The 16,688-nt window shown below is 40.7% G+C and overlaps 1 protein-coding gene across 5 annotated transcripts in view; it reads right to left on the bottom strand.

Annotated features, from left to right (window-relative positions):
- The window catches only part of cadm2a (cell adhesion molecule 2a), a 307,569-nt gene that overhangs the window by 21,420 nt on the left and 269,461 nt on the right, over positions 1-16,688 (bottom strand). For 4 of the 5 annotated variants that reach the window (XM_061751328.1, XM_061751330.1, XM_061751331.1 and 1 more), the window contains 4 exons: positions 16,443-16,604; positions 16,259-16,349; positions 15,197-15,375; positions 9,091-9,204 (listed from right to left, as the gene is read on the bottom strand). In XM_061751328.1, the coding sequence (XP_061607312.1) occupies positions 9,091-9,204; positions 15,197-15,375; positions 16,259-16,349; positions 16,443-16,604 (546 nt within the window). The remainder of the gene's footprint in view (positions 1-9,090; positions 9,205-15,196; positions 15,376-16,258; positions 16,350-16,442; positions 16,605-16,688) is intronic. The other variant, XM_061751332.1, reaches the window with a different exon arrangement.

Below are 16,688 nucleotides of genomic sequence, written 5' to 3'. Positions count from 1 at the left end.
GTGTGTTTATGTACACGTTGATGACATTGCACAGACCTTTGGTGCTTAGCGAAAGACGTATTATTGCCATTAAGACTGACCGGGCGCATGCTCCAGCGCTTAATCAATACACTGAATCACAGGCTACACTTCAGGCTTCAGTCTGGAGTCATACACCACAGATTAGGAATCTTTATCTTTGCTGGAGCTACACCCCAGAGGTCACCAACTGTCACAAGGTATAGTGAAGCTAATTATACTATTTATTAGCTCCATCAAGTCTGCTATATCAATTATTTATTTGCTAATACTCCTGTAAGCTTGAATAAATGCAACTATTCACTGCGTGACCACTAATACTTAGGTCTAAGCAATATTAGCTGTATTGAAGACTGTAACCACATACATACTACAGCATATAGCAATACAGTAATCCCCCTCCATCTCTGGAGTTACATTCGAAACCACCACCACAATAAGTGAAATTTGAATATGAAATTTACAATATTAAATACACCCTAGGCATCTTTTTATAACATTTACGGCACTTACCCTTTTTTAAAAGTTCTTTAAACACACATTTAAAATAATATAAACACATTTAAACGCACAATAAATTGAGAGAGAGAGCAAGAGCAAAGGATGACAAAAATAATCATAGAAGATAAAATAAGAAAAGAAACGAAAAGAATAAAAAATAAAATAAGGACAACAACTGTAATAATGAAAAAAAAAATCATCGACATAGCGAAGCATGAACCGCAATATAGTGGAGAATTACTGTTTAATTTTATATACATTGGGCAGCATAGCGATATTGTGGTTAGCATGTCTGCCTCGCAGTCGAGAGGGTCAGCTCAGTTATTATTGTTTTTTATCCCGAGGTACTCTGTCTCACATTCCAAAAACGTATGTTAGGTTAACTGAACACTCTAAATTGTCCATAGGTGTGAATGTGAGTGGGAATAGTTGTTTGTCCGCATGTCTGCCGCGAATGACTAGTGACCGCTCGAAAAGTGTCACTCGCCCAAAGTTAGCTGTGATTGGCTCAATTATTGTTTCAATTGAGGTCTGAGATGCCAATTCGACAATTGCAGAACATATGGTCTTAGTTGCTATAATGCACATTCTGCAGGTTTGTGGATAGTCTATATTTTATTTTTAGGCAGATGACTTTTTTTTTTTTTTTTTATAAATGTGATTAACAGAAAAGTAGTTAGAACAATAGCTAGTAAAGAAAGTGTGCTATTCCTCATTAAGTCTTGTACACAGAACACTTGGCACAGAAACTTGTGTAGGGCACTTCTACATTCTGCATTTATCATCCATCATTGGTGTTATTGTGAAGTTCTTCTTTTTAGGCCTAGAACTTCATTTGTTTGGCACGTTCCAACCAAGGAACAGAAGCGAGACTTTTAATGTGGCGTCTGTTCAGTTTTTAAACCTCTTGCGGTGAGATTGGATGACTTGTGTTGGCAGCGTATACCAAGAAATATTTCCAAGATGTGACTCCAGCCCAGGCATCTTTATTGGCACAGTGGCTCTTCATAAATTAAACACTAAACGGGTCTAAGCAAGTCCAATAAATATCCATCCATCCATCCATTTTCTGAGCCGCTTCTCCTCACTAGGGTCGCGGGCGTGCTGGAGCCTATCCCAGGAGGCGGGGTACACCCTGAACTGGTTGCCAGCCAATCGCAGGGCACATACAAACAAACAACCATTCACACTCACATTCACACCTACGGGCAATTTAGATTTTCAATTAACCTACCATGCATTTTTTTGGGATGTGGGAGGAAACCGCAGTGCCCGGAAAACCCACGCAGGCACGGGGAGAACATGCAAACTCCACACAGGCGGGGCCAGGTATTGAACCCCGGTCCTCAGAACTGTGAGGCTGACGCTCGAACCAGTCGGTCACCGTGCCTGTCCAATAAACAAATCTATTAAATAAAGTAAACTGCGTCAAGCCTTTGTTCTACCAGAAATGCTAAATGGTGAATGATAGCTTGGTCCGTGATAACCTGCATTGTATTATTCACCGTATATTCATAACAAATAGTGGCGAAGTGTCAAAAAGTGAGGAGTTGTATGGATGAAAGAGATAATCAGGTGTATCATATGCTAATATTCCACCTTACGAGCTACCACGTTGAACCTACCATGCGGCGTCCCCTTTATTTAAAAAAAACAACAAAAAAAAACATCATTGGGCTGGAAGAGCTCCCCATGCATGTTTGTTTTCATCTACAGCCCGTGAAAAGAGCAGGTAATAAATCAAGAAGACACATGAAAGCAGATCGCGCAGCATCCCGCGACTGGGGACACATTGAAGGAGTCTGATATCGAGATTCCCTCACGATACTCGGCGAAGCTGTGCTGCTCTTGTGTGTCAGCAGAACACAAATAGACATCAGAAGCTGACGGGGAATATTCAACATTGTGTGTGCCTTAAGAGAGTTGTAGCATGTAGTGGAGAGAAAGCGAATCAAACTGAAAAGGGAAATAAAAGGTTTGAGAGAGAAAAAAAAAGAGGAGGTGAGGAAAGGAAGACATTGTAGATGAGCTCACAAAAATTCCAACTTCAACTTTGAGGGTCACCAAACTCATCTGCATATTGCTTAACACAGCACCTAAGTTTTAAATTGATACGTCAATCAAACGCGACGTCTCGTGTTCCCATATCAGACGCTCTGTGTAAGCGCTATTGTGTGTGTATGTGTGTGTTTAGGTGTGTGTGTGTGCAATGGTAGTTCACTATAGCTGCTACTTTCTGACTTTATGGCTTTTGAAATGAGGGGAAAAGAAATGTGTACTACGTAAATATATATAAATATACGTATTGCTTCATGTAACATGAAAATATCTTGGAGAATCTGCCGCTTAATTTCTCTCAGGGCATCTGTCCATCCCGGCTTCTGTCTGTCCGGCCATACTGCACTCTCTTTCTTCTATCCCTCTCTCTTTCCGTCTGTTGGGCTATCAACCCATCTGTAGGTCTTTTTGTCGCCCTCCCTCCATTCCTACACACACTACACCATCATGTCAATTGTCTATCTGTTTCACAGGCCTTTTAGCGGTCCTATAACACGTGGTTCTTAACCTTGTTGGAAGTACGGAAACCTGAAGGTTTCCTACGTGCATTCACCGAGCCCTTCATAATTGAAAAAAAATAAAGCATTATTTAATTTTCAAAATCATAAGATAAGTGTATATAATATTAGTGCACAAAATGAACCATGCATTGCGGGCATACAAAATCCCCTTTTAAAAATAGAAACCAACAAAACATGAATTAAACACACACACAGAAAAAACATAGTAACTGAATTAATAATTACTGCAAATAAATGTGACTTTTGCTTTTCCACAGACAAGTTCAGAAATGCGTGGTTTGACCTTGGATGATTATTTCTGCAATAAAGTTTGTTCTTTTTCTTCATTTTTGACTGCCAACCTTGAAAAGGATTGCTTGCAAAGATACGTTATAACAAACAATAGCAGTACCTCAAGGGCTTTTTTAGCAGTAAGACGCCCCAATTTGGTGACACAGAATACTATGGCCAGCAATGTGGAATCATCAGATGCGGCCAATGATCGGAGCGTGACATCACAAATTATGTGAGTGGGCTGAATGGAACGGAGGGACCTGTGTCTTGACCTCCGCTGAACCCCTCAGACTGATACACCCAGGTTAAGAACCACTGTTACATAGTGCGTATGTACGGCTACCTGTTGAGCTCTTTTTTTTTTTTTTGATCCTCTATTTGCCTCTATTGGTTTATCAATTTTAGGCATGGGCCAGTTACCGCTTTCAAGGTTAATGCAGTTTCAAAACAGTCACAGTTTCAAAACAGCTAAAACTTTCCATCAGCGGTATGAGCAGGTTTTTTTTTTAAATTAATTTTTTTAAGTTGTCAGTGCAGGCAAAGTGAAAAGACTCCTCCTCCTCCCACTTTTGGCGTGAGCAGTCAGTGATGGTACCACGGCTTGGGAGAGGAATGATGTTACATTTACGAGAGCGCCACCCTTCACTCTTTGACAATATCAAGATAACGTTAATATATTACTATAACGCTCTCTTGAACTAAACATTTGCAACCAGCTACGAGAGTTAGCTTGTTTACAATTGGTGAAAGAAATACTATACACTCGTTATCCAGGCAGATAACGAGTTAACTAGTTAGTGTAGTTAACATCAGCTCCTTTGCGCGCTGACGTTAATTAACAAAGCGGAGAAGAGCAGAGAAGTAGCTACTCATTTGCTGAGAAATAAATACTTTTACTGTTGTACTACATTGAGATTTTAATTCAATTGTTTACTTTCTTTTTACGTTTACTAATGTACCTACGGAGCACATTTGAGGGAAAAAGGTTTTCCACCCCCCACCTACCCCAAAACCCACCCCCACAAGGAATTTTCGTGTATGTGGGTACCAGAATGTTTAAAATATGTAAACAGTATTTATACTTTACATATTTGAGACAAAGATTACAACAGTGCACGTATTTACCTAAATATTTAATTATAAAAACTTATACAGTAATTAACATTTATTATACTGTAATTAACATTCATCAACATTGCCTTCTGAGAGAGGCGAAGAGGCTTTTGTTGGTGGCGGAGGTTTGGCCTTTGTCCTGATCATATTAGTGTCTAAACTCACTGTCTTTTCCCTGCAATCAGTAACCCACAATGCCAATGCCGCTTCCATTTTCACAATTCTCTTATTACGCGGAGTTACCACACGTTTCGCTTCCTTATTGAAGGTTATTGAAGCAGTTTTGCGGATGTTTGCTTCCTCTTTCTTGATGTACCGCACTGTAGATTCATTCACGCCATAATGGCGTGCCACAGATGCAAAACTTCTGCCCTCTTGGATCATATCTAAAAGTTTCACTTTTTCGCTGATGGTCATCATCGTCTTCTTTCTCTTGGGTGCCCCGAAGGAAGCTTTCACAGGGGCACAGCGCTTAGACGGCATTGTAAGGGCTTAAGTAATAAAAAAAAGTTATCGCTTAAACAAAAAAAGTTATCGTCAACACAACACTAAGAGACAGTACGCGAGACAGTCAACAGCATGGACAAGACTGGCGAGACACAAGAAGGGAAGATGCTGGGTGAGGCTCACGGGATAAATCCACTCGTGCTCTCATTGGTCGATGTCGCGCCGGGAACCAATCACGCGCCTTGCATGAGTGCCCGTGGCATGAACAGTACAGTACAGGAATGTACAAAACCTCTGAGTCAACTCATCTCTTTGTTTGGCATGCACCTTCTTTCTCGCGCATCAACATGAAACAACGCGTCTTTCCGCAATATTTTTTTAATTTATTATTTTTTTTAATGAATATTTTGGAAAAACCCCCGAAGCACTGAAGCCGCAAAACGTGAAGCGGCGAGGGAACACTGTACTGTGATACCGCAATATATTTTCTCAGGGTTATCATACTATTAGAATCTCATACCAGTATTTGCCTGCGATTGGCTGGCAACCAGTTCTGGGTGTACCCCGCCTCCTGCCCGAGGATAGCTGGGATAGGCTCCAGCACGCCCACGACCCTAGTGAGGAGAAGCGTCTCAGAAAATGGATGGATGGATGGATACCAGTATTTGCCGTCTGTAGACCTCTTCCTGTCCACCGTCCATAAGTCTCTCCAGCCGTCTTTTGGCCCATCTGCTTTTGGTCCATCTGTCCCACTGTCTATCCACCTAAAAGGCAATCCTTGTCTGTCTGTCTACCCACCCACTGATGCATCCATCCATCCATGTGATCATCTTCCAATGTAAAAAGCCCTCTGTGGTAAAATGGTACTTCATTTAAAAATGCAGACTATACATTTTTTGTAATGGATTTTCTCTTAGACAATTTACACTTGGAACATAGCCCTAGTAGTTCTTAAGTGCTTTGTTCAACATCAGAGTGACATTAAAGCGGTCGGCCAACCGAGACTGTCAAACAATAATCCCAAAGTTCCCCATATCTGGACACATCTCATCCAACTAGCGCCTCATTATGCCAAAATCTCGTTGACCCACGTTTGCAGTATGTGCTAGGCCATGCCACCTCCTCCTCTATTATGTTGAAGGGTTCAACAAAAGTCCTTCAATTGTCTCTTGTACCACTTGACAATATCCCCAGTCTGGGGAAAGTAGTTCTCAACCGGTGATAACATCTTTCTGGCGTCTCTCGGGTCTTTGGTTGCCACCATGACAGACACTAGCAACTTTTTCTGACTCCAATCCTGCAATAGCTCTTCACACCGTGGAAGGCTGGAACATGGTTAGCTAAAATGTGATGCTGTCAGCCTTGTAGAGGATTAAAGAAACGTACAGATACATGACCATGACCTCTTCACACGACATTACATGGTAGCGGCCATGGTGTATAAAACAATTACAACCCCAATTCCAATGAAGTTGGGACGTTGTGTTAAACATAAATAAAAACAGAATACAATGATTTGCAAATTATGCTCAACCTATATTTAATTGAATACACTACAAAGACAAGATATGTAATGTTCAAACTGATAAACTTTATTGTTTTTAGCAAATAATCATTAACTTAGAACTTTATGGTTGCAACACGTTCCAAAAAAGCTGGCACAGGTGGCAAAAAAGACTGAGAAAGTTGAGGAATGCTCATCAAACACCTGTTTGAAACATCCCACAGGTGAACAGGCTAATTGGGAAAAGGTGGGTGCCATGATTGGGTATAAAAGGAGCTTCCCTGAATTGCTCAGTCATTCACAAGCAAATATGGGGTGAGGTTTACCTATTTGTGAACAAGTGCATGACAAAATAGTCGAACAGTTTAAGGACAATGTTCCTCAATGTACAATTGCAAGAAATTTAGGAATTTCCTCATCTACGGTCCATAATATCATCAAGTGGTTCAGAGAATCTGGAGAAATTCCTGCATGTAAGCGGCAAGGCTGAAAACCAACATTGAATGGCCGTGACCTTCGATCCCTCAGGCGGCACTGCATCAAAAACCGACATCAATGTGTAAAGGATATCACCACATAGGCTCAGGAACACTTCAAAAAACCAATGTCAGTAAATACAGTTCGGCGCTACATCCGTAAGTGTAACTTAAAACTCTACTATGCAAAGCAAAAGCCATTTAGCAACAACACCCATTGGAAATGTGTGCCGCATTATGAAGCGTAAAATATGACAACTAACACCCCGGACTGTTGAACAGCTGAAGCTGTACATTAAGCAAGAATGGGAAAGAATTTCACCTTCAAAGCTTTAACAATTAGTGTCCTCTCTTCCCAAACGTTTATTGAATGTTGTTAAAAGAAAAGGTGATGTTACATAGGGGTAAACATGACCCTGTCCCAGCTTTTTTGGAACGTCTTGCAGCCATAAAATTCTAAGTGAATGATTATTTGGTAAAAACATTAACGTTTGTCAGTTTGACCATTAAATATCTTGTCTTTGTAGTGTATTCAATTAAATATAGGTTGAACTTGGTCAAATCAGTGTATTCTGTTTTTAGTTATGTTTAACACAACGTCCCAACTTCAATTCCAATGAAGTTGTACTTGCTAGTACCAAATTTATGGATTAAGCCTTTTTCTCATAAGAATGTAATAGGATTTCTTACTAATTATCAGAAAATATGTACAGCATGTACACTTGAGCCATTTTATTTCTTATCAATACATAATAAACATATTTTTAAAAATAATATGCCCATACCCAAATCCATGGACCATAATTGACATAAAAAAATGGGGATTGGGTTGAGGATTTGACAAACCCATCCATCCATCCATTTTCTGAACCGCTTCTCCTCACTAGGGTCGCGGGCATGGTGGAGCCTATCCCAGCTGTCATCGGGCAGGAGGCGGGGTACACCCTGAACTGGTTGCCAGCCAATCGCAGGGCACATCGAAACAAACAACCATTCGCACTCACAGTCATGCCTACGGGCAATTTAGAGTCTCCAATTAATGCATGTTTTTGGGATGTGGGAGGAAACCGGAGTGCCCGGAGAAAACCCACGCAGGCACGGGGAGAACATGCAAACTCCACACAGGCGGGGACGGGGATTGAACCCCGCACCTCAGAACTGTGAGGCTGACGCTCTAACCAGTCGGTCACCGTGCCGCCATTTGACAAACCTTTGACAATTATTTGATTAATATTTAAGGGATAAGCTCTCACTGCATGTTCTGAACGAATTTTTCTACCCCAGTGTCATATTGAAGAGTTATGACATCGGCATCTTATGAAGTCTGCATGGATGCAGTTCAACTAGCTGACATAATATTCTTTTTCTTTAAAAAAAACAAAGGAGTTTAATGAGAAGTGCCTCTACTGGTTGTAATAGCATACAATCTACCGAATTCTATCAATAATCTGTTCACTATGCCCAGTCACAGTTTTCAACATTGAAAAAATGTGTCTGGTTGGGACCCAATGTAATGAACACGTGCAGCATAGTGATGGTTTCATACTTTACACTCCAGTGGATATTTATATTTGAATCTATAATTACTCACCAAGTCATCAACTTCAATGACAGATACTTAAAAAAGGTGATGACATCAGCATTCAGTGCTCCTCATTATAGATGACAACACATTCTTCATAATATCATTCATTCAAGTTAATATGTGCGAGTATATGAACGGGCTATCTCTAAATGTTTGATGCACTACTTAAAAAAAAAAGAGTCTCTTTTCAAGTGTGAAGCGTTCCCGGATTGAACACAGCATTAGGAGTCACGATGTGTCATCTCTGGGGGGCAGACATTTGCAGTTGGACATGACATTTACTTCTTTGAGCTTTCAGGGCACGGGACTACTCAAGTCTTAGGAATGTCTAGGGGACATTGGATTTTAAACAGCTGCACTCGGACTGAATACAATAAGCCCGTGTACCTAGAGGAAGCATCTTAAGGGAGAAAAAACCCTGTCAATTTCTTCAATACTTAACTTTTTAATATTGACAGCGAGGTGTGAGGCGGTGAAGCGATAGCGTGATAGCACACACACACACACACACACACGTCACTATTAACCTAAGACAAGCGTGGGATGCTACAATATGTTGTGGAGGTTGGAAGAAAGCAGGTGGTGGTACTGTACCTCTGTTTCCAGTGACTGTGGGGTCTGAAGCGTGGGTGCCTACTAGAGCAGTGGAATCTGGGGGGATTGGATGGAAGGGGGGTGTGGTGGATGGAGGCAGGGTGGTGGGTTCTTCTGATTGGGGGGATAGACATACAAACATTTACAAAGGGGTGAAAAATGCAACAGAAAAAAACAGACTGAAAATGTAAGAAATTAGGTATGCAACAGTGACTGGTTTACAGCAAGGCATGATATAGCAATGGGAAAACAAGAATGATTGTTAAAAACAAGCAACATGCACATATAACATTCAGTAATGGTGCAAAACAAAGGAAACGCTAAGATTCTTTACATGTATAAACATACACTTCATAAACTCCATGGTTGTGTTTGTGTTTTGACCTTTTCACGTCAAAACAGTTTTGGTCTCTCTCTTCCATGAGGTCATCTTCACTTCTTTCACATTTTGACGAGAAGAATCTGACCAACGACAGGCTGTGAAGGTTTCTGTCGGACACATTCATCCTGGATGTTTACACATTCATCCTGGATGTTTACATAGGCCGTGAATGGCTAATTCTAGCGGACCACATCTGTGCTGCAGAAGAAGCATCACGGGGTTTCATTCAAGATCTTTTAAAGACATAGAGCGGCCAGTTTTCCCAGTAGCTTTCTATAGCAATCATAGGAAATAAAATGTGCAATGGGTAAGCGTAGTAGGTAAGTCAGTCCACTTAGTTGTTTTCTTCTCTAAGCCACTTCCTTAAATTTGGAGAACTACTATGATCATGAATAAAAATACATGAAACACATTTGACCTTTCTTTCTCGAAAGGGGACATATTATACTTTATAATTTTTGTGTGTACAAATTGTTGTTGAATTAGCATGGATGGGTTAACATTAACTGCTCTGCAGCGAATCTCAGATTCTCTAGAAGACTAATAACTTTACATAGATCTCTAGAACTGTTGCTTGTTAATCTTTTTTTTTTTTAAATTGTCGCTACAGGGGTTGGAAAACTCCCTAAATATAGCAACAACATGACAAGCTCGGCAACACAGAGTAGCACTTGAAATGCACAATTAGTCTCCTTTAAGTTCTTTATGTCTTCTTACATTTATTAGCACTATGATCCTCAAAAAGTGGTACAGGTACCACTAGTGGTACTTGGGATTTCTGGAGTAGCATGAGAAAGAATCTCTGAATTAAATACAAATCAAATACATTTGAAACATGAAATACAATCAATTGTATTAAATTAATAGAAAATATCAACTGATGCCAGGAAAATAGAGGCAGATACGAATTAAGGTACAGTTACTGTTCAGTTATATTTCACTTTTAAGTCCAATACACTTGCATTTGATCTTTAAGAACAGGTACAGTTTTTATTTAACTAATGTGCAATAACAATTGAAGCATTTAAGTACACGTTTTCCATTTTCCTATAATTAAGCGCAGTGTTAATGTTCAAACTGTGCTTATTGTTTCACTGACTTAAAATAATATTAAATATACTACAACCCCAATTCCAATGAAGTTGGGACGTTGTGTTCAACATAAATAAAAACAGAATACAATGATTTACAAATCATGTTCAACCTATATTTAATTGAATACACTACAAAAACAAGATATTTAATGTTCAAACTAATAAACTTTATTGTTTTTAGCAAATAATCATTAACTTAGAATTTTATGGCTGCAACACGTTCCAAAAAAGCTGGGACAGGTGGCAAAAAAGACTGAAAAAATTCAGGAATGCTCATCAAACACCTGTTTGGAACATCCCACAGGTGAACAGGCAAATTGGGAACAGGTGGGTGCCATGATTGGGTATAAAAGGAGCTTCCCTGAATTGCTCAGTCATTCACACAAGCAAAGATGGGGCGAGGTTCACCTCTTCGTGAACAAGTGCGTGAGAAAATAGTCGAACAGTTTAAGGACAATGTTCTTCTTCGTACAATTGCAAGGAATTTAGGGATTTCATCATCTACAGTCCATTATATCAAAAGGTTCAGATAATCTGGAGAAATCACTGCATGTAAGCGGCAAGCCGGAAACCCAATGTTGAATGCCCGTGACCTTCGATCCCTCAGGTGGCACTGCATCAAAAACCGACATTAATGTGTCAAGGATATCACCACATGGGCTCAGGGACACTTCAGAAAACCAATGTCAGTAAATACAGTTTGGCGCTACATCCGTAAATGCAACTTGAAACTCTACCATGAAAAGCAAAAGCCATTTATTAACAACACACAGAAATGCCGCCGGCTTCTCTGGGCCCGAGCTCATCTCAGATGGACTGAAGCAAAGTGGAAAAGTGATCTGTGGTCCGACGAGTCCACATTTCAAATTGTTTTTGGAAATTGTGGACGTCGTGTCCTCCGGGCCAAAGAGGAAAAGAACCATCCGGACTGTTATGGATGCATAGTTCAAAAGCCAGCATCTCTGATGGTATGGGGCTGTGTTAGTGCCAATGGCATGGGTAACTTACACATCTGTGAAGGCACCATTAATGCTGAAAGGTACATATAGGTTTTGGAGAAACATATGCTGCCATCCAAGCAATGTCTTTTTCATGGACGCCCCTGCTTATTTCAGCAAGACAATGCCAAACCACATTTTGCACGTGTTACAACAGCGTAGCTTCGTAGTAAAAGAGTGCGGGTACTAGACTGGCCTGCCTGCAGTCCAGACCTGTCTCCCATTGAAAATGTGTGGCGCATTATGAAGCGTAAAATACGACAACTGAGACCCCGGACTGTTGAACAGCTGAAGCTGTACATCAAGCAAGAATGGGAAAGAATTCCACCTACAAAGCTTCAACAATTAGTGTCCTCAGTTCCCAAACGTTTACTGAATGTTGTTAAAAGAAAAGGTGACGTAACACAGTGGTACCCGTGACCCTGTCCCAGCTTTTTGGAACATGTTGCAGCCATAAAATTCTAAGTTTATGATTGTTTGCTAAAAAAAATAAAGTTTATCAGTTTGAACATTAAATATGTTGTCTTTGTAGTGTATTCAATTAAATATAGGTTGAACATGATTTGCAAATCATTGTATTCTGTTTTTATTTATGTTTAACACAACGTCCCAACTTCATTGGAATTGTATTTAGGAAGAAAACTGCTGCGTCGCTTTTGATGGACACTTGGGCCTACTACGCTACTGTGTTTTAATGTCGGTACTTGGAGAGAGCAGTATTTTTAAAGTGTTACTTGGTGTTTGAGAAGTACTGAATTAGAAAAATGGCTAGTGGAAGTGAAGCTAACCCCTGGAAGAGACACAGCAGGGGCGGTCTGACGCCACAATGATGAGGGAAGCAGGAACCTGTAAACATAAAAATAAGGTTGTTTTCACAACCTTAAGAAAATAGTTGTTTTTTAGGAATCAAAACGAACATTTTAGAAGACATTCCTCGAGGTGTTACATCCAAGGTGATAAGGTGGTAAAATATTAATGGGACAAAGGGATTGGCAGTGAAGCAATGTTGGACAAAGTTAATGAGGTTACACCGCCACGTTGTTTGTGTCACTCTGGTTTTTATGGCGCTGTGGAGGCTTTTTAATTGGCCGTGTGGCAAGGCTTGGGTGTCTCTGTGACTTTTCAGCCTCAGCAAAAACAGCTCAACTGCGTCTCTCTAAGTGAAAATGTCTCCTTACTGCAGAGGAACCATTAAAATGGTATTTTCCGAGAATTATGACAGCAGTTGTAAAAGGCTAAAAGGTGTGCTAATCACTAATGAATGCTGGCAACAAAGCGGGTGCCATTTTCAAAGAACAAGTAATGAATCTCCATTGGCGTCTTTGACCCTCCTTGAGCCCCAATTGCCATTCTCTCTGGTGTTGGATTTGTTAGTTTAAAAACATCACTTTCCATGGCATTTTTAAGAAATGCTCGGCTCCAGGAAATACCTGCATGGAATAACGGATAAGCACGCTAATTAAATCTCCCTAGAAACACGGAGTTGATACTTGTTAAAGTGTGAGTCAGTGGGGAGTATGTGGGGACATAGCTGGTCAGTTTTATTTAATACCTGACCTTCATCCATCCATCCAGCCATCCATCCATTTTCTGAGCCGCTTCTCCTCACTAGGGTCGCGGGCGTGCTGGAGCCTATCCCAGCTATCATCGGGCAGGAGGCGGGGTACACCCTGAACTGGTTGCCAGCCAATCGCAGGGCACATACAAACAAACAACCATTCGCACTCACATGCACACCTACGGGCAATTTAGAGTCTCCAATTCATGCATGTTTTTGGGATGTGGGAGGAAACTGGAGTGCCCGGAGAAAACCCACGCAGGCACGGGAGAACATGCAAACTCCACACAGGCGGGGCCGGGGATTGAACCCCGGTCCTCAGAACTGTGAGGCTGACGCTCTAACCAGTCGTCCACCGTGCCGCCAAATACCTGACCTGTATAATTTAATATATTTATTTATACTGGTGTCCTTTGTAAAGTTAAGGCACCCTCTGTATTTATTGTAATTGAAAAACATTTGAATACATTCTACAAAAAAGCAATATATTGCCACAATATAGTTCCACAATTGTTAATTAATAACATACTCTTCCCCTACTAAATTATCATGAGAACACATTGCACTATTACCAAATCAAACTCAATACTTTATTCAGAGCTGAAGACTTAAGCTGTTGTCATCAATAAAAAGTTCAGCATGGTGCTGCATAGAAGTGAGTGATCCCATTCATCAAATTGCAAAATGTAATTTTAGAGTGATAAATGGGTTCTTTCATCCAACCAAGCATTTTTGTTTTTTGCATTTTGTAAGCCTAAACAAAAACAATACGTACATACATTTAACAAGCTTTACAAACAGAAGTGTTCCCATTTACATCGCAGTGGCTGTGAATACAACATGAAGCAGACGCTTCATGAACAATTGATACCAACCTTGCTTGTATCCTTGCACAGCCTCGCTAGCTTATTACTTTGGAACCACCCTGGGCAGCAAGGACCATATGAGATATCGCTATTATTTGGCCACGGCATATTGAATATCATGCACATTGCAAAGTAAAAACACCCCACTGGACCTGAGTAGTAATAATAAAGCAATATTTATTGTTCCACTTAGGGAAATTCCATTCCTTCATCTTACACACACACTATGGTCCTTAAACAAAAGGAACAAAGGCTTAATTCCGAGAGACAAACGGCTGCGGAGACACAGGAAAAGGAGGAAGATGAGCTATCCGTTTTCCCTGACACTGATTCACTTCATCCTCCACTTCCTCTGGCGTTGCTCGGAATGACTTATCCTCCGTGGTGATATTACTGACAACACAGCACTAAATTACACACACACGCACACCGCACGCACGCATGCTCACACACACACACACACACACACACACACACACAACCTCGCTCCTCCCTCATGATGTGGATGCATGAGGAGGATCTGGGACACAGGTTTATTTTTAAAGAAAGACGTTGGTGGTATTAGTGCCACCTGAGGCCCTGTGAGCGATGCTACCACTAATCACTCACAGTGCTGATATACATGCACATAGCAGTTCAGTTTGGTGCTTGTTTTTTTTCTCTTTGCTCATTGCACATATCTTACATTATTTACTCCAAGCATTACAGTTTGGTTGCATGTTTTCATTCATTTCTATTGGGTGAGGGTATCAAATCATCAGTGTATTGTATCTGCCTACATTGCTGTCTGTCCATCGTCTCTGGTGGAACATGGTTCTGTTCTGTTGTGACACTCATTATTGTAATTTGAAGAAGACATTTTTTTAAAAAAATCCCGTTTTCCAGATAATATCAGAATCATCTTTATTTGCCAAGTATGTCCAAAAAACACACAAGGAATTTGTCTCCGGAAGTTGGAACCGCTCTAGTATGACAATTTGTACTGTATGAATACAAAAACATACTAAGACATAAGAAGAGAGACAGAACTGCTGTGTATCTCTTCTCTCCTACCTTGGAAAACCAAACTGAACTGAACCACTCAGTGAAAGCATGTCTTAAGAATCGATGGTTTCCAAAATATATATAATGTAATATATATAATATATATACATAATGCCATTCCGTGAAACAAAATCAGTCATGTAAGCCTTTTCCACGGGACTTACCATACACATAGAGTACATATTCAGCGCTGCTGGTTCCGAGATGGTTGCTGGCTTCACAGCGGTAGGTGCCGTTGTCCGTCTTGTTCAGTGACGTAAATGTGAGCTCCCGACCCTCCACAATCACCCTGCCCAGGTCTGAAAGTTCCACGCCATCTTTTGTCCACATCACAGGATCTGGCCTGGAATGAGAAGGGAAACATGATATACGGTATATGGACAGACACTTTATTAGATACACCTGCGTAATCTAATACAAGACCAGCATCAATAATTTGCAGTATCTGCATCACATTGACAAAATACAACCACAATCATAAACATATTGTGAAAGGAATAATGCTCGGACAATGTCAATTAAAACTAAACATTATTACCTCCACCACAAATAAATAGTTGCATGAAGCAAAGTTTTGATCGCTATTTGTTGGTTAGAGTGTTAAATCATTTGTTTGTATGATGACCCAAAAGCTAAAAACTCGAGCCTCGACTTTCAAGATGGGTGGTACATATAAGGACTAATCCATTACTTTTTGGTTGATCTGGATAAAGGCTGAAGGAATAAATTTTTACTTTTTTGTTGTCACAGTCCGCTTGCATTGACCCATCAGACTTAGCAGATGGAGCAGCAGTGAATAAAGCTTGCTGTTATTGGCAATTGGTACCTGACTTTGTAATTGCAATTTTCACCATTGAAAAGACTGGACTGGGATGGTCTTGATTTTGTAAACAACCCTGTGGTGGAGGTCTGTACTTTTACTTCTTCTGTAAAGGTTCCTCCCATAATTTTGGGAAAAGCTGCATGAGATGCTGGTGTCTCTAATGTTGAAACCATTTTGTGAATAATCATCAATTCCAATCATCTTTATGCCATTTATTTTTAAGGATAATTTTGAAAGATGAATTTGAATTTATATTTATACTGTTTTGAGATCATGGTTTGTGGTATAGTTATGCCTCAAACTATTAATATATGGAATGGTAGCCACTTTCTTGGGCGGGAATCAATTATTTGTGGTAGTCCTCTAGTCCATATCCCCCGTAAATAAAACATGGGTGACTTACGAAGGGTTTCCTTGGGACACACAGTCCAGTTTTAGGTATTGACCCTCCTGAGGGACCGCAAGAGAGTGGACGATCTCCACCCGAGGAGCATCTAAGACAAACAAATACAAAGTTATGGCGCAAACACGACGGATTCACCCAGGACGCTCACCAGTTCACATCTAGCGTATGTGTTTACACTCACAGTGGACCTCCAGCACTTCGGTGGTCTGCTGTGGCGTCTGCGTGAGCGCCTCGTGGTCCACTCTGCAAGTATATGCCACTCCGTCGTCACATCTGTCCACGCGCAGCTGCAGCGAGCTGCGCACTGTAAAAGTCTTCCCGCTGGCGTTCACCTCCTTGGCACCTGCGCCGAGAGCATCGCAACAGCGTCAGCGATGCAGCACAGACTCGCATCAACGTGTTGTGCTCTACAGTCTGTGATTACGCA

This window comes from Phyllopteryx taeniolatus, chromosome 17, assembly GCF_024500385.1.
Source record: "Phyllopteryx taeniolatus isolate TA_2022b chromosome 17, UOR_Ptae_1.2, whole genome shotgun sequence".
Lineage (NCBI taxonomy): Eukaryota > Metazoa > Chordata > Actinopteri > Syngnathiformes > Syngnathidae > Phyllopteryx > Phyllopteryx taeniolatus.
The sequence above is the reverse complement of the archived record's forward strand: the minus strand, read 5'-3'. Positions and strand labels throughout refer to the sequence as shown.